Consider the following 23127-nt stretch of genomic DNA (forward strand, 5'->3'; position numbering starts at 1 on the left):
GTGAAACTCACCACTTTGGCGCTGCTCTTTAGCCTAGCTGCAGCCTTTGGCCGCTGCTGCTAGTGTGAAAGTGAAAGCCTAGAATCGATGAGCCCTTCTCCGCATGCGAGTTTTATGTTTTGTAGGGTATATAAATTTGAGCATTCAATGAAATATATATAAATATTTTATAGTTACTTTACCTATTATAACAGGCAATATAAAATTTAGCACAATTCAAGCTGGCTTTAAAATGTTGCTGTCACTTTTTATGCTATAATTTCAAGTGTCATTGACCCCGCGACATTTTACGCTGCAGCAATCGGATAAGCTAAGTTTGTTTGTTTTTGGTTTGTGATTTTGATTTTATAGGGTATTCAAGTTGCACCATTTGAACCTTTGTTGTCATAGGTTGTAAGGTTATGGAATTTGCATAATGCGCTTTGTCTATGTGCATAGAACGAAGCGTGCTTGCAATTAGCCATTGTTGAATTTATTTATTGCTTGTTCACACACACGAACACACACACATATAGTATAAGAACACACGCGTTTTATTGTTATTGCCTGCATGTGCATGTCCTTGCACTTGGCAGCTTAACACCTCGACGACATGGCGAGCATCTCGAGAGCGGATATCCACAGTTATCCACATCTAAGCAAAAACAATAGCAGACAAAGTGAATATGTGTGTGTGTGTGAGGGAGGGAGAGAGGGAAAGAGAAAGAGCGCTGTTCCGTGACTCGCAGCAACAAGGAAGTCATAAATTTTCCAAATGGTTAACAGGTGCATTTGAAATGCTGCCCCTTTGTGAGTGTGAGTGTGTGCGATAGTTTTAGCCATTTAAAACGAACGCTCAGAATTTAAGTTATCCACTTAGCTGCTGCACTGGGTTAACACTTTCTCTCTTGGTTCGCAAAACAACAAAAAAAATGGTGAAATGGAAATCAATCATGACAACGGCTGCTGCGGCCATTTGTCAAGGATGAAAAGGATGAGCCAAAAGGATATGTTGAGCTGCACTTACCCGCTACGAATTAAGTAGGAGAATGCTGCTGCGACTATCAACGAATTGCACTGCAAACTGACTGACAGACAGTTGAAAGCGTGATGCCTTGAAGCCTCTGTGGCACGCTCAAGTGGCAAGCCACCACTTTGCGACATGTCTCATGGAAATTTCACAAACTTGAGGGCTAACATTTATGCAGATTCGTCTGTGAGTCAGCGGAAATTCAATGAAAAGCTTTGCCTCTAAAAACATACCCAGAAAACAAAAACCAAATAGGAAAATAACGTTCAACGTTGCGTGCTGCCTGTTGCATGTTCAATTGTATGTGTGTGTGTGGGTGTGACTTTTGGCTGTGCTGCATTGCAATTTATGTGGAAAAATCCGACACAGAAAAATGAAAAATTTATATCAGCATGGTATTTCCATTAGTATGACATTTGTCATGAAATTATTTACAAAACAAGTAAGAAAGCTTTAGTCGAGTGTGCTCGACTGTGAGATACCCATTCTTAATGAAAGAGAAATAATCAGATATTACATTTAACATAAAATAAAGAAAATTAATCTACCATCAAAATACTAAAACAAGTAAGAAAGCTTTAGTCTAGCGTGCTCGACTGTGAGATACCCATCCTTAATGAAAGAAAAATAATCAGATATTACATTTAAAATAAAGTAAATTAAAATACCATCAAAATACTAAAACAAGTAAGAAAGCTTAAGTCGAGTGTGCTCGACTGTGAGATACCCATTTTTAATGAAAGATAAATAATCAGATATTACATTTAAAATAAAGTAAATTAAAATACGATCAAAATACTAAAACAAGTAAGAAAGCTTTAGTCGAGTGTGCTCGACTGTGAGATACCCATTCTTAATGAAAGAGAAATATTCAGATAATACATTTAAAATAAAATAAAGAAAATTAATCTACCATCAAAATACTAAAACAAGTAAGAAAGCTTTAGTCGAGCGTGCTCGACTGTGAGATACCCATTCTTAATGAAAGAGAAATAATCAGATATTACATTTAAAATAAAGTAAATTAAAATACCATAAAAATACTAAAACAAGTAAGAAAGCTTAAGTCTAGCGTGCTCGACTGTGAGATACCCATTTTTAATGAAAGAGAAATATTCAGATAATACATTTAAAATAAAGTAAATTAAAATACGATCAAAATACTAAAACAAGTAAGAAAGCTTTAGTCGAGTGTGCTCGACTGTGAGATACCCATTCTTAATGAAAGAAAAATATTCAGATATTACATTTAAAATAAAGCAAATTAAAATACCATATAAAATACTAAAACCAGTAAGAAAGCTTCAGTGGAGCGTGCTCGACTGTGAAATACGCGCTACACATATTTAACGAAAGAAAAACAGGGAGCTATTACATTTCAAATTCAGCAAATTAAAATACCACAAAAATACTACAAATATACCATATTTTTGGTATATTATTAAAGTACTACATTTGCTTACCGGAACAATCTTTAATTGCTCCAAAAATTGTTAATTTTATTAAACCACTTTGAGAAATTAAACTTTAATTAAACTTCAACCTAAGTTTTATTCAAAATTAATAAAAAATTTAATGTGAGTTATAAGTATAGAAAACTTTATATCAAATTTTGAGTATATAAGACAGCTTTTATGATAGTTTTTGAATGAAGGACGAACCGTCGTGAAAATCTAAGTTACATTTTATTATTATGGTGTTTAAAATGTGTACTTTATGGGCTCGGTAACAACTTCTTTGTCTTATTCAATCAATTTTTCCTTTACACAAGTCCAATATACCCCATTTTTCTATTTTTAAAGGGAAGATGGTATGAAAACCGTATCTAATAATAAGAAAAGAACTTAGTATTGCTTTAATTTCGTTTGTATGCATAGAATTTATAATTTCTGATTGAATATTTTAAATATTTAATAATATTTTACTAAAAACAAATTCAACTGTACATGGAATTCTTTAAGGGAAACGTATTGCAGTTGTAATGTGGGCGTAATAAGTAATAAACGACCATTTAAATAAAATGTAATGAAAATGTGAGAAGTTGATCTGCCAAATGTGCCAACTGTGATTGCATATGAAGGAAATTGCGCTTAAAGTGTTAATGAGCAATTAACAATTAGCTGAATGCGAAATATGTTAACTAACACTGGCGCGTAGTGTGGGAAAATGCGGGCAGCTTTAAGTGAACTGCCGCGTCGGCAGTCGGCGGAAGTTGAAGAAGAGGAAGAGAAAGAAGTAGGAAGGAAATGAAACGAAAGGAAAGGAGCGAGCTTAGCTGCGATAAGGATATGCTTCAAGTTTTGCCACACAAAGTGACGGCTAATCGGCTTTAATTTAATTAGTTTGCCCGACTCAAAGGCGCAAAGCATTTACCGGCCCAAGAACACTACATACAATAAAACACAAGAAGAGCTGCAACAACAACAACAACAACAACAACAGAAGCAGCAGCAGCAGCAACAAGAAGAACAAAAGAGACAACAGCAACAGCTGACAGCATTCGCACCTGTGTGTGTGAGTGTGGGCAAAAAAGAAAACAAAGCGAATGCTGAGAATGAAAAGCACTTGATAGCATTTTCATTACAATTTGCAGCACCCTCGCACACACAAACACACACTCACAAAGACACTCGCACATAAATACATATCCAAGTATGTGAAGAGAGCGCTCGAGCGAGTGAGCGAGAGAGACAGCAATGGCCGCATGTTTCATGGCAAATTGTCAGGTGCTAAGCTAAGCTTTGATAAAGTGCTCAACGGGCAAAAAGTTGAGCCCACGCACCACTCACACACACACCACACCACATGCATGCATACACAAACACAACACTCTTACACACACACACATAAGCGCGCCATAAACTGCGCACCAAATTGCTCGAACAAAACGCAGACAGCGAGAAGCGACACACACACACACTCACACGTTCACAGTTCTTGAAGTTCCTTTTGTTTACATTGCCTTGGTACAGGTCAATTTCGTATTTCTCCCCCCAACTTCAATATGGAAAATTTTTGGGGCCAAGTTTAGCACACAGGTAGCTTACTTGGCTGCCAAAAGAAAAGTCCCGCGTCGATTTCAGCCAATTCATATGACCAGCCATGTATGTGTGTCTGCATGTGTGTTTGTACGTTGACTTTTGGTTCTTTTTTTTTTTTTGTTTATGGAAAGTGTTATTGTTTGACTTTGAACTTTGGCACTTGTTTGTCGTCCGTGCGTACGAAAGTGAGAGGGAAAGAGAGGGCAGGGATTCTTGTGTGTGCTTTGGACCAAAGTTGATGACAGGCCCAAACAATATCATAAAATTTAATGCGCTCATTTTTCATGAGCTAACAGAGGCAAAAAAGGACCTCTCCCTCTCGGTTTCGCACGTCCACACACATAGGCCCAACTCAAATAAATCATAAGCGCAAATTTTATCACTTTATTTTCTGTGCCCATGAAATGATTGAATTGTTAGAGCAGCAGCATTTTATGCAACGCAACTAGAACGTTTTTAATAATAAGTTACTCAAGAGCAGATAAAATAAAGCACAAAAAATGATTTTTAAAAATTTTTAAAGTTTTCTTTCACATTGCCGTCGTTAATTTCTTTTGAATAGCCGCCAATTTTATGAGCTGTGCTGCCAACTTGCTGACGCACGATTTCTTTCTCTTATCGATTACTGTATAAATATATCGATAATATTTTTTCGATGTTTCACGAGGAAGCATTTTGGGAAATTCAACGTGCGGTCACACTAGCCGACAGCTCTTTTCGAGGTTTCGCATTTTTGTGGCACGCTTCAAAAACAAAAGAAAATACGTCAGCGATTAAATTAATTTGACAAAATGGATGAAATACGAAGCAGCTTGGACAACATAATGGCGCGTTTCAACGACAGCATCACACACTCCGCGCCCAAGAAGCTTGTTTTCGACCGGCTTTCGATGTCGTTCAACGATGACTCTGTGACAGGTAAGAAGAAGACTCGCTATGAGAAGCAATATTAAAAGTTTGTTTCGCGTACAGTGCCAAAGAAGCGCCGCTTAAACGATAATGATTCATTGAACGGCAGTCTAAACATCAGTCTCAATGCCAGCAACACATCGCTGAACAACTCCTTCAACGATCCAGCGGGTCCATGGCAAACTCGCAAATTACGCGCAGATTTAATTGAAACCAAGGCGATCGTAACACAACTGCAGGAACAACTGGCAGTGCAGGCCAAGGATCACGCCGCTGCAGTGGCACACGCCGAGGCCAAAGCCGATGCACTGAAAGAGCAATGCGACTATACGAGCGCCAAGTTGCTGGAGATGGAGAAGCATCTCCAAGTGACGCGCAAGCGAGAGCATAATGCGCGTCAAGAAGTCAATCGTGTGCTGGCCGAAGTCGAGGAGCAAAAACTTAAATACGAAACTGCGCTCGGTGCGGCCGAGCAGGAGAAGTCGCAGCTGGAGGACGATGCACGTGAAGTGCAGCATTGCATCAGCAACGAGCTCAGCGAATACAAGCGACAAAGTGAACGCTTGCAGTTGGAGCTGGAGGCCACCAAGAACGAGTTGGCACGCATACGTCGACGACATGACGAATATAAAGCTAATTCCGCCAGCTATGACAAGCTGCAGATGGACTTCGAGTTGCAGCAACAGACACTGGATACGGCGAATGCGCGCATCAAGGAGCTGGAATTTGAAATAGAATCGTACAGCGATTGGAAGGAGGTCACGAAGACATCGCAGGCCCGGCTGTTGAGTGTGCCAGAGCTGCAGGCGGAAGTAGTTCGTTTGCGTGCGCACAACAAGCATCTGAACACGCTGATTGGCGACAAGTTGCTGCTCGAAGAAAAGGTGCATGACTACAAGACGCGTCTGGATCGCGAGGAAGGCGCTCGCGCCGAAGCCGCCGCGCTGCAAGTGAAGCTCACTCATGTGGAGCTGGAGCTGAAGGAGTGGATCAAGGTGGCGCAGGATCATTGTCTGGCCAACACACTTGTCAGCCCCTTGGCATTGCGCACACGCATCGAGCAGCTGCTGCAGGACGACATTGTGCGCGTGGCCGAGAAGGGAAACTCTGATGCGGAGACCAAGAAGTTGCAATCGGCGCTGCTGGAGTTGCAGCAACAGTGCGCCGTCTATTTGAAGAACATCGAGGACATGAATGTGGTGCTGAAGCGACACAAGAGCTTCCGCGAACGTTTGCAACGCAAGCTGTTGATTGTGTGCAAGGAGCGTGACTTTTACAAGCAGCTGCTAGAGAACTTTGACAAGGACATGACAATGACGAATGCCAGCACCGCTGAGATGACCAACGACATGCAGGTGCGCTGTCGTGTCGAGGTGCTGGAACGCACTTTGACCGGCTACAAGGAGATGTGCTCGACGCTGGAGCGGGAGATGCAAAATATGCGCCAGCAGGAATCTCTTAGTGAGCTGCCCGTCAACGAGAATGGCTACGATGGCGTCAAGAAGGAGCTGGACACGCTGCGCTTGGAGAACGATCGTTTGCGTCGCCGCAAGGATGAGCTCGAACTGGAGCTGGAGCATCGTTGTTTGCGTGGCGATTTCAACATGGGCAACTACAAGGTGCTGCACATGAGCGAGAATCCGGCGAACGAGGCTTACGAGGCCACCAAGAATGTGATGGAAAAGCTGCAGGCGGAGATTGAGCGTCTAAAGCGACGCAACAAGAAGCTGGAGGATGAGAGCGAACAGACGCAGACAAACAGCGGTGGCCTCACCATGAACTTTAAGGAGTTGAATCAACTGCGTGCCGAACTCGAGTCGGCCAATGGCCGATTGAAGAAGGCAAAGGATTGCTTCAAGGCGGCAAGGAATGAATTCCGCGATGTTTGCTACATGCTGCTGGGCTATAGAATTGATCGCGTCGGATCCAACAGTCACTATCGGTGGGTTTTGCTTATTTGTTTTTTTTTTGCTCGAGTAATCATTCAAACTAAATTGCGCACTCTGTTTTGTTGAAACAGCATTTCCAGCATGTATGCCGAGAGTCCCGATGATTATCTCTCGATTAGCGTGAACGAATCCAACTGCTTGGCACTGCTGGAGTCGCCGTATTCACAGACCTTAAAACCGGCCATCGATCAACAGTTGGCAGCCAATAACTCATTTCCCGCATTCTTTGCCGGTCTCACACTGGAGCTGTTTCAACGTGCCACCGTCACAATTACTTAGAGTGGACAGCCAACATATATTAGAGCATATTTTTAGTTAGGCTTACACTTAGTTTAAATATTAATACACTGAATAGTTTATTAAGCACAGAGCAGACTTTGTAAATTGTGGCACTTACGAAGCGATCGCAGCTTCCGTTTGCGATAAGCGAAGAACAGAGAGCGAGAGCGAATCACAGTTGTGGAGAAGACCGTCGGAGTCTCAAGAGTTAACAGTGGCAACAATTTTTGGCCGCAACAAGTCTAATCACCACTGTCGAAATTCTCGAACTAATGACGCGTGCTCAAAAGATTTGCCATTTATTTGGAAGTCATTGCGATAAAACAAAAAACACTTTGTGGGCTCGCCAAAAACAACAAAAAAAAAATATAGTTCAACTTCTTAATGTATACACTCGAGTATTAAATTCTAACTATTTTTAGCATTTCGCTTTGGTTAATTGTTAAGTAGAGTATATCTGTTATTTTTTTTTTGTTTTTACTGATAAGCACGCGATTTGCACTACGAAGAAGTGAAGCGATGTCGTCGCATCCGCATCGTCGCATATTCCCGAGTATTATGTGGCTATTGTGCATTTTTAATAGACGCGAATCAAAATAAGAGCATGCAAAGAAAAGCATCTGGAAAGAAGTCGAAGGTCTAACGAACTCTGGATACTCTGAGACGATTAAATTGCGGCACATTCATTAATCTTGCAGCTGCTTAAAGTGATTTGCAGACAATGCCTAAAATTCCTAGTTAAGCAGCTTTGATTAATTGGCAAATTCCATGAAATTTGCATAGGTCTCATTAACGGATGTTTACGCCTAGCTGATCGAACTTTTTGTTAGGGTATTCAAGAGTGTAGCGCGTGAATTGCCGACCTACAACACTCGACTGTAAGATACTCGCATATAATTTATAGTTCTTGAGTAACTTTTCATTTTATTATATAGTTGGGATTATCATTATAAACCTAATTGTCTCTAGAAAAGATTTATCTTAAGAAATACTGCCTTCAAACTTTCTACTTACTCATTTAGTTGGTTTGTGTCATTATCTGCCTATTACAACTTTTCCATTGCTCACAAAGCTGTACAACCTCTGAAGACAAAGTTTACCGGGTATCACAACTAAAGATCAACAACAAACAATAACAATTGGATGCAGTGTTGTGATAGCTTATGCATAAACTACAGCTACAGATACAATCTGTCTGTACTATATATAGTATATTTAGATTCATTGTCCTGACTGAATGACTGACTCAAACATCAACGCTCAATCATAAACGGTACGAGCTACGAGGCTGTAGATTTGATATAACATTAAGTCGTGCAATAAGAAAGGGTTTTGCAAGATTTATTCTACTACTGTTTTGAATCAATACTCAATAGTAAAATATACGAGCTAAGACGCTGTAGATTTTATATAACATTATGAAAGGGTTTTGCAAGATTTCCTCTAATACTGTTTGGAATCAACGAACAATCATAAATGGTAAGACCTACGAGGCTGTAGATTTTACAAAACATTTAGTCGTCCAAAAAGAAAGGGTTTTGCAAGATTTCTTCTTCGACTGCTTTGAATCAACCTTCAATCATAAGCGGTATCAACTGCGAGGCTGTAGATTTTATACATTTGGTCGTACAATAAGAAAGGGTTTTGCAAGATTTATCTACTACTGTTTTGAATCAACAATCAATCAGAAACGGTATCAGCTACGAGGTTTTACTTTTAACACACGTTAGTCACAGCATTTAGTTGAGCAATAAGAAAGGATTTCCTGGTTCTAATACTTGTTTAAAATATACAGTAAAACGAAGAGATACTTGAACAAAGTAAAAGCGCTTATATCCAAATATAAAGCAAGCGAAGCTTCAGTTTAAGCTGGCTATTATACATATATTATTTTATAGATATACTTTATAGTAATGCACATATGAAATAATTTAATAAACCTCCTCAGAAAGCTCTCTAGGCGGCCAGAATGTGAGCGACTTGGTCGGGTGTCTTGTGCAGCAGCGCTTCGGGCTGTTCGAAGCCATTGGCGGGATCGTGGACACGTTCGTAGATCTGCTTGTAGATGGCCACGATGACGTTGAAGGCGCGTCGCTGAACGGTGTTGCGATGCGAGCTGGACATGATGAGCTGCACCTGGGGCAGCAACAGCACATCGGGCAGCTCGAGGAATGCATCCATCTTGGACATGAATATCTTGAGCAGATTCGTTTCGATTTTCGTCTGATTACTCTGCAAGATGGTGTAGATGGGACCCAGATTCAGATTGGCCACCAATGACGACGCCTGCTCCGATGTTAGCGTGTCCAGCTGAGCATCCGATTGCGCCTGCAGACGCTCCACGCGCTCATCCATGTACTCGAACACCGCCAGCGTGCTTTGCATGTGATACAAACAGTTGAGCAAGTAGACAGCCATGTCCACGGTGGGCAAATGGGCGGCGCTCTCCTGCACCGATTGCAACAACGGATCGATGACACAGGTCACAATCTTTGTAATGTCTGCCTGTCGTCCATCCACCATGGTGGCCACCGATAGAATCTCCTTCAGTATGTTGAGAAGACGCGCCACGCTTGCGGGCGGCACAAGATCGCGTTGTGGTGGCTCCAGAGCCAAGCTGGTGCCCGCTGGACGTTGGAGTACGCTGCGCACTTGGGCAGCCAAGGCATTCAAATAGATCTGCTCGCTGCTCAGCTGCAGATCAATGAGACATTGCTCCAGAGTGCCACCTTGGACCACTTGCTTCATGATCTGCTGATAGAAGCGCAGCAGATTCGAGATGGTAAATAAGATGATGGTGTCCTGCTCCGAGCTGAGTATGGTCTCCACGCGCACTTTGAGCGGATGACAGACGCCATCGGCAATGTAGCCTAAAGCCTTTTGCATCTGTTCCGAAATGTCTATGAAGGAAAGATTAATAAATGCTATAGGAGATGGGAGTATTTTAGTTACCATGCTTGTCACACTTCTTGAAAAGCAGTGTCAAGTTCTCCTTCTCGTTGGGTATGCTCTGATGCAGCCAGGCAAACATGTCGCCAATGTAGCGCTTGGGATCATGAGCATGCAGCTCAATGGGCTTCGGATTTCCACCTGGTCCGCCTTCGGTCAACGCCTCAATGAACTGACGCACCAAGACAGCACGTCGTGCAATCGCATACTCATCGATTACATACTTAAATAGCACTGGTCTATCCTGGAGGCGACTCATGGCCTCCACAATCAGTGGACCGATTTCATTGTTCTCCAGATTGCGACAATGATTCTGCGTCCAACGATAGAGACGTTCCAGAGCGCCCTCCTGATGCAGCGTCATCTCCTCCATGATGTCCAGCGCAGCTGTTTGGTAGCCACACTGCATCAGCAGCCGACAATCGGAATGTATGGACTGCACTCGGTCCAGCACCTTGAAGAACTCGGGCACAATGGGCGCATCCTTGGCGTTGCCATAGAGCAGCTGATGCTCTGGCACGCTGAGTTGGAAGCGGGCAAGAAACGCTTGAGCTATTTGCTGATGGATTTCCAAACGTTCGCGTTCCTGTTGCATTTTGTTGGTCTGCTCGATGAGATCTTTGGTCAGCGCCTTGGATGTCTCCAGATCCGTTTTCATTGTCTGCACCGAGCTGGCCATCGTATCAAGATCTGTGCAGACGGCATCGAGTGTTAGTTTCACCTCCCGGAATGCTTTCAGAAAGTTCTCATTGATGCCAACCGAGCGATGTTCGATTTGGCTGCGCAAATTCCGGCGATTTTGCAGCGTATTCTCAGTGAAAAAGGTCGAGAGTCCATTGAGGGCATCGAGAGTGTCCTTATCCGTCTCCAGGCGTGTCTCCAATATCTTGTTGACACGCTTTTGAATGCGATCCTGTTCCTCTAGTGCTGTGCTCATGTTTTTTCCATCAACTGACGACGTCAACATCAACAATAAGAGAAGCGTAAGGTTTACACGACTGTTACTAACACGAATTGCGTGTCGTGAGGAGCCGAAGCATAAACATAAGTTTAATAATCAATAAACCATTTGCCAAATGATTAATAACTAACAGTTCTACTGCGTTCGCTGCTCAAAGCAGCCGTTAAAACACCTTTATTTAAATTTCACTTATTTAATGTCACTTAACTAATCACAATAACGTATTCAGCGCATAAACTCTACAACAGCTGGTAAATGAAATACTGGTGTTGCCAACTTGGCGAAAGCCCTGCAGCAGCTGTTTATTTACATGAAAATACTGCCAACTTGTAAAGAAAATCAAGCAATACACGCGTTACGTTGTGAGTGGCTAAGAAGAAGCAGCTAAATGTGCAAAACACTAAACTTGCAATATATCTAAATTTTTTAACAAACTTCAATTTTAACGCGTAACAAAAATATAATAACACAAAAATGAGCCACTCCGCTTTGGCCAGTTTAACGGCGCAATACACAGACTCTGAGAACGAGGGAGATGCCAGTCCAGACTCACAAAATTCAACAGCGTCACAGGTGAAAAAAACAAATTACATTTTAAGGCTGTTTTATAATATGAATGAAATAATTTGTAGGTAATTATACCGAAGCAACCCACGCCACAGCCTGCAACGCCAGTGAAGCAGGACACCGAGCCTGCCAAAAAATCCAAGAAGAGCAAACGTGCGAAGAAAGTGCGACGTCTGGTCAGCTACCAAGATGACACGCTAATCTCAGATGAGGAGGAGGATCGTGCACATGAGTCCAGCGAGGAAGAGGAGACCTCGAGCGATAGTGACAATTCAGCAGAGGACAATGAGCACAGTGAGAATGGCAAGGAGAAAGTGGAAGCAACTAGCGATGGAGCAGCTGCAATGCAAGTGGATGGCGATGATTCCAGCAACTACAATAACAGTGACGAACGATCCGCAGAGAGTTATGAAAAAGATCCCAAATATGCCAAGTACAAGTTCCAATTGCCGCCCGAACCCAAAGGGAATCCGCCACCGGAGCTGGTGGCAAAGATCACAAAGATGTATACAAAGATGAGACAGACAAATATGGATATGAATCGTGTGATTCAGGATCGCAAGGAATTTCGCAATCCGAGTATCTATGAAAAGCTAATCAGTTTCTGTGACATCAACGAGTTTGGCACAAATTATCCGCCGGAAATCTATGATCCGCTGCAGTGGGGCGAGGAAAGTTATTACGAATCGTTATCGGCGGTGCAGAAAACGGAGCTTGTGAAGTTGCAGAAGGATCGCAAGGAAATGGACAAGGTGGAGCAGGTGACGGCGCTGGCACGCAAAGTGGAGGAAGAGGCCAAGAAGCGGTAATGATGTATAACATTGTGTATAAGGGGATTCCTAAATTTTTTGTTTTTATTTGTAGCAAATCAAAATGGGACCAGCCGGCTGCAAAGCAAACGTTACCAGCTCTGACCACAACAGTGACTGGCACGAAGGGCACTGTTATTTCGGCCTTTGGATCGTTGCCCAAGAAACCAGCAGTTTAGTTAGTAAACAAAAAAAAAAAAAAAAATAAATAAATGCAAACATTCGCAAAACATTTGTTTCAAACCAAAATGGTTCAAATGCATCCCTATTTATCGATAACTTTATGCATTTCAGAGTTGCGCTGACCATTGCATTTATACGTTCAAAAAAGAAGTAAATAAATAATAACATATTAAATAAATAGTATCAATATTTAAAAATTATAATTTTAATAAATTTATTTATTGTAAAAGCCATTTATTGTTGGCATGGTATTTTTGCCGTATTCTTGGCAAAGAACTTGTTGAATATTTTAGTGCTTTGAGTCTGCGGTCACACTCGTCATATGCTCGAACGTCGTGTCGTCGCCGTTTTCTGTTTTTTTACAATTTTCACATTTTTTCGTTTAAAAAAACAAACTACAATAAAAAGTGTCTATTTTATTGCATGCAACAATTTACAAGTACAACATATAAACACAATCGTTATGATTTGAATACAAAGTGTATGTGATTAATATTAGTTTTGTTGTTTTTTGCGTTCATCCATAATAAAATACACAACAAGCTACGAAAACGAAGCGAAATGTCGACAACGCAGCAGCAACAGCAGCAAGCGCAGACGGCAAAGAATTTGATCTGTGTAGCGCTATTTGTATGCATGTGTGTGTGTGTGTTGTGAGTGAGCGAGTGAGAGAGAGATTACAATTAAAAATGTACGAATACGAGTGAAATTTTTGTATAAGATAAAGAAGATGAGGAAGATACCAAACACATATCGACACATGTACAACTGTATGTGTGTGTATCTTTGGCAAGATAATATATGTGTATGTATGGGTGCGATTTTGAGTTGCGAATTTTGTTTAAACAATCTTGGCCGTGTTATTATTTCAAGGTGGCTCATTATTTAGACGCCATTTACAATGCAACCGGTATTGTGGACCTGCGTGCCTCTGCTCGGTTCTTCCTACCTATCTGCCTTCTCTGTCCGACTGTCCGTCTACGTATGTGTCTGTGTGAGTGAGAGAGCCACAGTGAGAGCGCAAGAGCGAAAGAGAAGGGCGAAGCAGGCATTTCCATTTAGCTGCGCGAGCAGCTTTATTTTTTTCTTTTTTTTTTGCCGCCACTTGCGTTTTTTCTTGCTGTGTTGCAGCTCCTCTTTGCTTGTTGTTGCTTTGTGCTGATTACGGCGCTGTCTACTTCCCCTCTGCTCCCTGCTTCCCCCCGCAAACGCCCATCAGCTGATGCTTATTTATAAAGCGATTGCCGCTGGTTGTTATGTGACTAGCAGCAGCAGAAGAAGAAGCAGCTTCAATCAAAAGCTGCAGTGGAAAACACAATTTCCAATTAAATCCGCAAAACGCTCAATTGAAGCTAATTTCTATACAAGACCCCCCCACCGACAACCGACAACAGTTCTTCAACTGTAGTGTTTATCGCCCGCTGTTATTGTTATTGTTGTCCCGGCGTGGGCAGGTTGTGGTTGTGTGAATTTTCCGTGGAAAACGCATAATATTTGCAAATAATAATAACAATATTTATTAACAATAGAAGACCTAAACAAAAAAAATATTTCTTTTTGTTTTCACATCCTCTGCAGCATTGAAAGCAACTATCTCACTCTCGCACTTCCTTTTTCATTCCGCCCTGCCACCTGTTTGCTGCTGTTTTGTGTCGTCACATTTCCAACGTTCCAACATAATTTACAACAACAACTAGTTCTAGTTCTATTCAATAGCGATAGCAAATAGCCAATAACAGAAAGAGAGCACAGTTATTTTTTTGGCATCAGGTGTTAAAGTGTGAACAGTCTACACATACACATAAACAACTACAACGGTTTTTTGGAGCAAAAGTAAACAAACTAAAAGCGAAACGAAACGTAACGAAACGAACGAGAAAGGAACGCGACGTGCGTTGGTCGTCAGTCGACAGTCGTCAGTTTGTGTGCGTGCGTATACGTATGCGTGCGTGCAAGTGTATGTGTGTGTGTATCTCAACTCTGACGGGCGACACAAAAAGTAAAAAACAACTGAAGAACGAAGCAAAAACAACAAAAATACGCAAAACTGTAATAATAAAAGTCAACAGCGGACAACGAGTGATTCAACAGAGACAACAGCAACCCAACAACAACATTTAAAACATGTCGGATTCGTATTATCAGGTGAGTCGACACACAACACACACGATACTGATACTGAGGATATTACAAGACCCGTTCTTGTTGTTGTCGTTATTCGATTTTTTAGTTTGATTTTAGCTTTTTTTATCAGTCGGGCACACACCTGTTGCCATGCACACACAACTATGCGTGCATATTGCTTTGTTTGTGTGTAAGCACGGAAGCCAGGAGTTTCCGGTTCAGCTGACGCCGAGACTTCAGGCTCATCCTTAATATGCCACTTCAGTTAACATTTCCCCCGGACGCTTCCTGTGCGCAACAAACTAAAAACAAGCAAATTAAAAAGAAGAAAGAAGAAAAAAACTGCTTGCTTTATGACTAACATTCCACAAACTAACGGGGCAAATTGAAAGCAGTAAAAGTTGCGCCGCCCACGCCTCAAAATGTTAAGTAATTACAGAAAGCTGTTATCTAAATGGGCAGCGCTGTTAAAATTCGAATTGGTGGACAAGTTAACAGTGTAATTATTTGTAAAAACTGTTATGTTATGTTAGAAGAAATGTAACATTTGAATGTTAAATGCTAGCGCAAGGATTTATTAGCTTTACAATAGAAATGGTAATCAATGGAGATACTCCCAAAAAGTTTGAATAATTTACTATAAATAGTTGTACTAAATATAGAATCTATTGTTAAGTTTTAGTTGCCGCTTACCTCATTTGAATTTGACTTGGTTTAGATTAGGAGTGCCTCACACTCCCGTATTATTCTCGAATTTAGCTCTATATCTCGTGAACTGTAGTGTTATTTATAGCAATAACAAATAACAAACCACAAAAAAAAGCCAAAATGACATCATTGGAATTTCTCGCGTGCTCAAACACAACAAATTCAAATTGTTTATTGTGAGTGTGCACAAAATGTCAATTGGTTTAAGTGCGTGGCCCACTGAATAAACAAGCAACAAAACCGAGCTATAACTAAAGCAAATTAACCGACTTGTTTATTAATAGTAACAGTATTTACGACTGCCTATCCCCTCACATACAAAGTATCTCATCTCATTCTGTGTGTGTGTGTGTGCGTATGTGTGGGAGTGCAATTATAATTAGACTGCCGCCAATTAAAGAGACTGTTTGCCTTATCAAAGTCAAATGAGCTTATCAGCTTACAGTCGTCTCGTTGCAGCATTAAGCACGCAATCAGCAGCAACAGCAACAGCAACAGCAAAATGCAATTGCAACTGCAAAGTGGATTATCGTCACGTACTCAACGTTAATTACACAAAATCGGAACAGCAATTGAAATGGAATGAATCAAAGCTCGTTTATTCATAGGCACAACATTAGAGCTTAGAGCCGATGAGAGAAGGGAGGGGAGGATAAGTGGATACCCCGCCTTATGTCATTGACCATGAATTTGAAGGTGAAAAGCATAAGTCACATATGTACAAATATATCCAATGTGGCCTCATTTTAGTTTCTGGCTTCGCTTGGAATGCAAATCGCAGAGCAAAGAATCCACAACAAAATCAACAGTGGAAACACTGAAACACTGAAACCAGATTGAAGTTGCAGTTGCTGGGAGTATCGCATCTCTCCAGGCGAATGTCATTTGAAGTAGCTGCTCTTCAGCTTTTCTACCTTGGTGCATCGTTCACCTGAAATCCAACAGCCACTGCAACTTTAGTTGTAGCTAGTTGTAGCAGTTGTTGCATCGGGAGCTGCCTCTTGCAGATTGCCTGCAGGTTTTTTTTTTCTTTCGATCATTCGTTTGTTTGTTTCTTGTTGTTGTTGTGCCTGTGTGTGTGTGTTCTGGTTGCATCCAGTAACCGGTTCTGTTGTCTCGCACTTTTTTGTGGTGCACCAGAACAGGGTCAGGCCAGTTTTGAATGGATGCCATATCCATTTCGCTAAGTCGCTGCGACTCTCTGCTGCAGCAAATGGGCCCAAGCTACTTAGCCAGCGAATGCCATTTTTAATACCCTTGCTGAGCGTTTAATAACTTGTGCCATCATCTCGGCAGCCTCTAAATGTAAATGTAATACACGAACTTCGCATAAAAAAGAGTTCTAAAAGAGAATTTGACATTTATGACAATACTAGAAGATGTAGTTAACACTTTTGCCTTGCTTTCAATATGAAACGATCGAAATGTTAAAGCAAATATAGGAAGATGAGCATTGGGTCGATAAAATAACTTGGGATGCATAAGGTTTTCAAAGCTAAGACTTAACATAAGAATTTTGAAACTATTTCGGAACATTTCCAGTTAACATAATGTTAGTAAAGTTAAGATATGTAAAGTTATGTTATTAACATATTGCTGTTTTCATAAAATTTTTACCTATCATAAAACATAATGTTAGTGAAGTTAACATATGTAAAGTTATGTTATTAACACATGGCTCTATTTTTCAAGATTTCAACCTTTCATAAAACATTATGTTATTTAAGTTAATTTATACTATTAATGTTTTGCTATTAACATATTGCTCTACTTTTTAACATTCCTATCCAATATAATGTTATTTCTATTTTCTTAACATTTTTAGCTAACATAATGTTATAAATAGCACCAAAAAGCTGTTAGCGATTTAAACTTAGGTGAATTGCTAGATCGTTGACTGTTCCTTCGAAATGCTTGGCAATGTTAATTTGTTTAGCAAATTTGCAAATGGGAAATGCCTGGCCAAGCACTTGAGCACATTGCTGTGGAAATGTTGTTCAACAAACACAAACCAAACGCATACACACACACACACTCGGACACACAAACAGAATGTGCAGCGTGACAACTGGCTTCAAGTGTCGCGTGTCCTACCGCCTTCTGTCCATCTCACAGTGTGCATCTGTCCATCCATCTCTTGGTCTGTCGTCTCTCCATCCCATCTCCGTCTGTCTGGCTGTCTGTGTGTCTGTCTGTCTGTCTGTGTGCCTACGTCTTGGCCACTGACAGGCCGTCAGCTCAAACAAAGGGCTTTGGCTGTCAGAGAGAGACAATGTCGCTGTTGTGTTTACTTTTGGTCAAGAATGCATCCAGCAAGTGGCTTAATGTGTTGTTCTTACTGCCCCTTCCCTCCTCTCTTCAGATGCGAGTAAACAGTTTTGGCCACAACAGCAAACGTTCTCGACTCCATGTGTGGTGGCAGTCAAAGTGTATCAATTAAAGATTCATTTCCACTGCGTAGATACATAGATAGATAGTATGTATCTATGAGATGCATCCACAAAGAGAGCGTATCTTTTACATCACTGCTGCAGTTTGTGTCTTGTTTCTTGTTTGTTTCCCCAGTTTATTTGATTTGCGCGCATTACTTGCACTTCGGACAGCGAACAGGCTTTAATCAAATTCAATTGTATCTATTAGTTATGTTGTTGTCTTGCCCTCGCTGATAAGGTAATCACAATAATAACAATAACAATCGCCATAACAATTCACAAATTGTTTTTGTATATGGAAATTTTTAGTTGCGCTGCGCAAAATAAACAAATTATACAAGGCATTTTTGTTGATTATATTTTTTGTTGTTGTTTCGTACACTTTGTTGCCTTTATTGCTCAGCATAAGTACGTAAGATGATTGGTGCATAAATTCAGCAGCCGCGATGATCAATGCGATACGGATTTGTGCATCCTGAAGATAAAAAGTCGCATCGTTTGCTCTGCTCCCTCTGCGGAAACTCATTTCCAATGCAATAGATTTGATTTTTCCCAGCTTGCCAATACACACGCCTCTTGCCCCCTCAACTTGCCGCATCGTGCAGCCATTGTTCCACTGTGTTTTTTGCCTGGAGGCCAAAGAAAGTAACGCGGGGTCGTCAGACATTGAAAATCATTTAATTAACTTGCTGTTGCTATTGTTGTTGTTGTCGGAGTCGTGTCGGTGTTATATCACATTCATCTCGAGAGCTGCCGTGTCGCCTCGCTTTCTGTGAGTTGGTTAATTCATAGCTCAACTGACTCGACTCAACTCGACTTGGGTTGCTTTGGCTTGGCTTGGCTTGGCTTGGCCCGCCTGCCTTGGGCACATTTAATTGCTGCAATTGATGAGTTCAATTGCGCAAATTGCTGCGCTGACTTTTGCCGCTGAGCTCGCTCGCTCAGCCACTGGACAATGGACAAAATGGACACTAAATGTAGAGCTTGTGGGTGTTCAGGTAGTGACTGTCGACTGTTAACTGTCGACTCTGCTTGACAGCTCTCCAGTTGCCAAATTGGACTGCAAATGACTAAGTGCAGCTGAATTTGCGCTAAATAAGCCACAAATCGATGTAGAAAACTCAAAAAAAAAGGGAAATCGCAGCTATAGCAGTAAAATATGTCAAAGTGCTGCTACCAAAAGGAGTTGAAAGTGTTGGTAACAAAATATGGTGGACAAGCTATTAGTTGTAGACTGTCACTTTAAGTGTGTTAACTATACAAAATGTCTTACTGAGAAAAGAGGCTATAGTAAATTGCTGTTAATACTGTTAGGAGATAATAACATCTGTAAAGTTAACAGTGTAAAATGTAGCATAACATTTGTAAAGTTTGCGATGTAAACTTTGCTAACATCTGTTAAGTTAACAGTGTAAATATCTATACTTTACTGTGTAAACCATAACATCTGCCTAAAAGTGTAAATATAGTATTTATATTCTACTGTGTCAACTTCATCAATTTTAAATACTGCGTTTTTTAATGTATGTGCTATAAATGTTAGTTAACTGCTAATATGCCAGCAATGCTATCGATTAATTCTTATCTTCTTCTAAAGAAGATTACGAGTATTTGAAGTAATGATTAACAGCCAATTAGCGAATGTATACAAAAGATTATTAAGATTGGAAATTATGTAATAATAATTAAAACATTAGGTCAAAATAATATGAGAATATATATTAAAAGTAAACGTTAAAAGACAAAATTCAGCATTTTCTATATAATTAGATTAATTTAGATAAACAATATAAATAACAATAAGAGATAAGGAGATTTTTTTATAGTAAAATCCTCAGCGATTTAAACTAAACCTTCACATTTTCTAAGAATGTTCTGTAAATACTTAACATAATAGTTGTTTACATTGCTAGCATGTAAATAGCTGTTAACTCGCTGTCTACATGCTTCTTCTTCTTTTGCGTTAACCAGCTGTTGATTTGCGGCATGCGTTCAACATAACTAATCGTTAACAGCGCCACTTTGGCATCAGATGATCATTGCTGCTCACCTTCTAATTGCGTGTGTGGCTGGAAAATTGCGTTCCATTTCTATTGGCCATTCTTTTTCGCATTCCCATTTTCCAGAGTTGATGGCAACTTTTCTACGGGTGCGCTTTCGCATCGCAGTGTTTTGTTTGCTCGTGGTGCTGTTGCTGTTACTGTTGCTGTTGCAACTAGTTTTGTTGAATTTGGCACATGCAGGTGTCCCCAATTATGCCAGGCAGCTAGTCAGCGATGAAAATTGGGACACAACGTTAGAAGTTGACTTGCAAATTGAATATGGGGAGCTGGAAGTTGGGTGCACAAACAAGTTGCGAAAGTAGAACTTTGGTTAGTGTTGAACGTGGAAGTGGAATGTGGCAAGAGTGGAGTTGAATGTGGCTTGTTGGTGGCATTTTGGTTAGTTGCCCAAAGTCAAGTGCAGGGACAATTGCAGTGACTGGAACAGCAACAGCAACAGCAAGAGCAAGATCAGCAGCAAATTGTGGCATGTCATGAACTTGCAACAGTTGCGCACGTGTTTTTGTTTTTTGCCCAGCTGTTATGGCTTGTTGTTTGCGCTGTTTGTTTGCCTGTCACTTGTTTGTTTGTTTGTTTTGTTTTGCGTTTTGTTTGTTGCACAGCAGTTGGCTAATAAAGTCGAGCGAGCGCTGGCCACCTTTCGCAGTGTCCACCTTTCCGTTAGCGGCTGCTGCTGCCCCTGCTGCTGTTGCAACATTGATTTCTGTATAATTTTGTAATTTTCACTTTCACTCGTGCAAAACGCCAAATGGCGAGTTCAAAGCGGCCAAATGACGATTGTTGTTATTGCTCTTGTCGTTGTTGTTGCTATTGTTATTGTTATTGTTGCTGCATTCAAGTGCATAACAAAACGCAACAGCAACAACAACCATAATAAACGGCAACAACATTGCGGACAGCGGCCATAAAACATTTTTCAATCAAGCTAACAGAATGTTAATAGCATAGTCAGAGAGTGTTAATGACGAACACAGAGAGAGAGAACGCAAGAGAGAGGGAAGCAAGCACAGCAACAACAACAACAATAACAATGCGAACAGCTTCCGTTGCGCTCTCTCTCTATCTTATTCTCTCTCTTTGCGCTGCTTCCTCGAACATCAGCAGCAGCAGCAGCAAGTGTTGTTGACCGCTGTTCGCTGCTCTCAAAATGCCGTTGCACATTGATGATTGAATGGCAGTAAAAACAACAACAACATCATTGCATGTGTGTGAGTGTGTGTTTGTCTATGTTTAATCACATTTGGTGTGCATGTTGCTGTGTGTGTGTGTGTGTGAGTGCGCTTGTTGGTTCTGTGGGAATTGCTCTGATTTTGTTTTATTGCGCTTTTGTTTTGACTGCCTTTTAGTCTGGCTTCGAGCTTTTACAGCTCTTAATGCAATTAGTTTTTTGCAGCCAAAGCAACAACAGCAGCAGCAGGCAAAGCCAAAGCCAAAGCAGCAACAGCAGCAGCAGCAGCAGCAATTCCCACCTCAACTTGATTGCATTAACAGCGTCTGCTGTTGCAGCTGCATCTTCTTTCCCATAGCAGAACCTATTTAACTGTAATTGTATGCGATGCTATATACTATATGCCATGGTACCGCTAACTTTTATAAATTAATTAATCAACGCTTTGGCCATGCCAACAGGGCGTGCTACGTCTGCGTTCTCTACTTTCTATTCCTCCCTCTTCATGTTCTTCCTTAGCCAAGTGTTTAATAAGAAGTACTTTAAGTATAACTTGAAGATACTCTAACTGACGGTTAGCTATGTCATAGATAACCTCACAGTTTACAAAGCAAAGCTTTAGTTGTTATTATGTATTTTATTTCTTATATACATATATATCGTAATCTATTATAGTTTCAGCTTTACTTTGCTTTACTTTATCATGCTATGGTATAACTAGAAGATGCACTATCTGACAGTCACACATTATTTCACATCAGCACAACGCTTTGGCCATGCCATATGTCTGCGTTCTCTACTTTCTACCACCTTCTCGAAATATTCCTCCTTCATGTTCTTCTTTTGCCAATTGTCTAATGAGAAGTACTCTAAGTATAACTCTAAGATACCCTAACTGTCGATTAGCTATGTCATTGATAAACTTACAGATTAAAAAGTTAAAAAACTTTACATATACAAAGCTTTATTTTGTGTTATGTATTTTAATATGATTTCGCAATATAATAAAGTTTCAGCCTTACTTTCCTTTACTTTTCTATGGTTCTCTTTAGGGAAGAAGTTTTGGTATAACTAGAAGATATCCTATCTGACAGTTAACTATGTCACACATACAATTCGATTTAATTCCTATTTAGTATTTTCCTTTTTAAATTCATCTATCTGCCTCTTTTAGTCTCCAGTTACATCACAAAGTCAGGATTAAATTGCTTTATTTACTGACCCAACGCAGATGTCTTTTTGATGTCCGTTGCATTTGCCTACAGCAATTATACCCATTTTTTGTGCACTTTTTTAATGGGCGCTGGGTATGAAAATATATCTGAAAATGCAGAGGCAGCCAATTGGAACTGTATGTTGGCTGTTGTGGGGGCAACTTCTATGTTATTCTGCTGCCTGTGGCAGCCATTGTTGCCTGTGGCAGTTGCTTTGGCAGTTTGCTGTTTGCCTTTACGTTTGCCGCCTTGTCATTGTTGCAAGACGATGACTTCCCACAGATTCACAAACAACGCGACAGAGTTTTCCCTTTCGTTACGTGACAGCGCGCCCAACTGCACAGAAAAAAAAGAAGTAAACGAGAATGTTGCACGACTAAAAGATACTCTTGGTTTTCTAGTAATTACAATTTCCTCAGCTTGGCTAAAAAGTCTTACTTGTGCAGAGTATCTCACATTGCATGAAGTGACAGAGAGTGAGATGGGTAGAGAGTGAGAGAGAAGGGCATCCTCTTGATGCAGACACCCAGACTAAGTACAGCGAGAGAGCGACACCCAACCCAAAAAAAAAAAAACAAAAAAAAAAACAAGCCAAGTAATCTGCATATCGCCGGCAGGCAGATCTTAACTTTTGTTTCGCTGCATTGTTCTTGGCTCGTTGCTATAATCATCATGATATATGTATTGTATATGAGTGGTATGAGTGTACTCCGCCTATATAGTATGAGTACTTATTCATTTTGCAGATATATCTACTTATAC

General features: G+C 40.7%; 4 protein-coding genes across 5 annotated transcripts in view; 3 read left to right on the forward strand and 1 right to left on the reverse strand.

Moving 5' to 3' along the window:
* Positions 1-4741: 4741 nt before the first annotated feature.
* LOC117567701 (mitotic spindle assembly checkpoint protein MAD1) lies at positions 4742-7611 on the forward strand. Its single transcript, XM_034247832.2, has 3 exons — positions 4742-4968; positions 5023-6901; positions 6980-7611. The coding sequence occupies exons 1-3, from the start codon at positions 4842-4844 to the stop codon at positions 7185-7187; spliced, it is 2214 nt and encodes a 737-aa protein (XP_034103723.1). The 5' UTR covers positions 4742-4841; the 3' UTR covers positions 7188-7611.
* A 1401-nt stretch (positions 7612-9012) lies between these two features.
* On the reverse strand, positions 9013-11285 carry LOC117566596 (conserved oligomeric Golgi complex subunit 6). Its single transcript, XM_052003995.1, has 2 exons — positions 10140-11285; positions 9013-10087 (listed from the first exon to the last, which is right to left on the reverse strand). The coding sequence occupies exons 1-2, from the start codon at positions 11101-11103 to the stop codon at positions 9144-9146; spliced, it is 1908 nt and encodes a 635-aa protein (XP_051859955.1). The 5' UTR covers positions 11104-11285; the 3' UTR covers positions 9013-9143.
* Positions 11286-11353: 68 nt separating this feature from the next.
* On the forward strand, positions 11354-12705 carry LOC117567702 (SAP30-binding protein). Its single transcript, XM_034247833.2, has 3 exons — positions 11354-11670; positions 11730-12469; positions 12529-12705. Exons 1-3 carry the CDS (start codon positions 11572-11574, stop codon positions 12650-12652), a joined length of 963 nt encoding a protein of 320 aa, XP_034103724.1. The 5' UTR covers positions 11354-11571; the 3' UTR covers positions 12653-12705.
* A 259-nt stretch (positions 12706-12964) lies between these two features.
* LOC117572337 (serine/threonine-protein kinase N) overlaps positions 12965-23127 on the forward strand; it is a 43048-nt gene continuing 32885 nt past the window's right edge. Inside the window, exons 1-2 of one of the 2 annotated variants that reach the window (XM_052003988.1) lie at positions 12965-13137; positions 14360-14801. In XM_052003988.1, the coding sequence (XP_051859948.1) occupies positions 14781-14801 (21 nt within the window). In that variant the 5' untranslated portion in view covers positions 12965-13137; positions 14360-14780. The remainder of the gene's footprint in view (positions 13138-14359; positions 14802-23127) is intronic. The other variant, XM_052003989.1, reaches the window with a different exon arrangement.

The sequence above is a fragment of the Drosophila albomicans genome, chromosome 3 (assembly GCF_009650485.2).
Source record: "Drosophila albomicans strain 15112-1751.03 chromosome 3, ASM965048v2, whole genome shotgun sequence".
NCBI lineage: Eukaryota > Metazoa > Arthropoda > Insecta > Diptera > Drosophilidae > Drosophila > Drosophila albomicans.

Excerpts from the sequence above, each read along its gene's own strand:
- LOC117567701 (XM_034247832.2), top strand. The coding sequence starts at position 4,842 with ATGGATGAAATACGAAGCAGCTTGGACAACATAATGGCGCGTTTCAAC. Across the intron at positions 4,969-5,022 it reads CAACGATGACTCTGTGACAG|TGCCAAAGAAGCGCCGCTTA; the intron begins GTAAGAAGAAGA and ends TTTCGCGTACAG. Across the intron at positions 6,902-6,979 it reads GGATCCAACAGTCACTATCG|CATTTCCAGCATGTATGCCG; the intron begins GTGGGTTTTGCT and ends TTGTTGAAACAG.
- LOC117566596 (XM_052003995.1), bottom strand. The coding sequence starts at position 11,103 with ATGTTGACGTCGTCAGTTGATGGAAAAAACATGAGCACAGCACTAGAG. Across the intron at positions 10,088-10,139 it reads CAAGAAGTGTGACAAGCATG|ACATTTCGGAACAGATGCAA; the intron begins GTAACTAAAATA and ends TTTCCTTCATAG.
- LOC117567702 (XM_034247833.2), top strand. The coding sequence starts at position 11,572 with ATGAGCCACTCCGCTTTGGCCAGTTTAACGGCGCAATACACAGACTCT. Across the intron at positions 11,671-11,729 it reads AAAATTCAACAGCGTCACAG|GTAATTATACCGAAGCAACC; the intron begins GTGAAAAAAACA and ends AATAATTTGTAG. Across the intron at positions 12,470-12,528 it reads GAGGAAGAGGCCAAGAAGCG|CAAATCAAAATGGGACCAGC; the intron begins GTAATGATGTAT and ends TTTTATTTGTAG.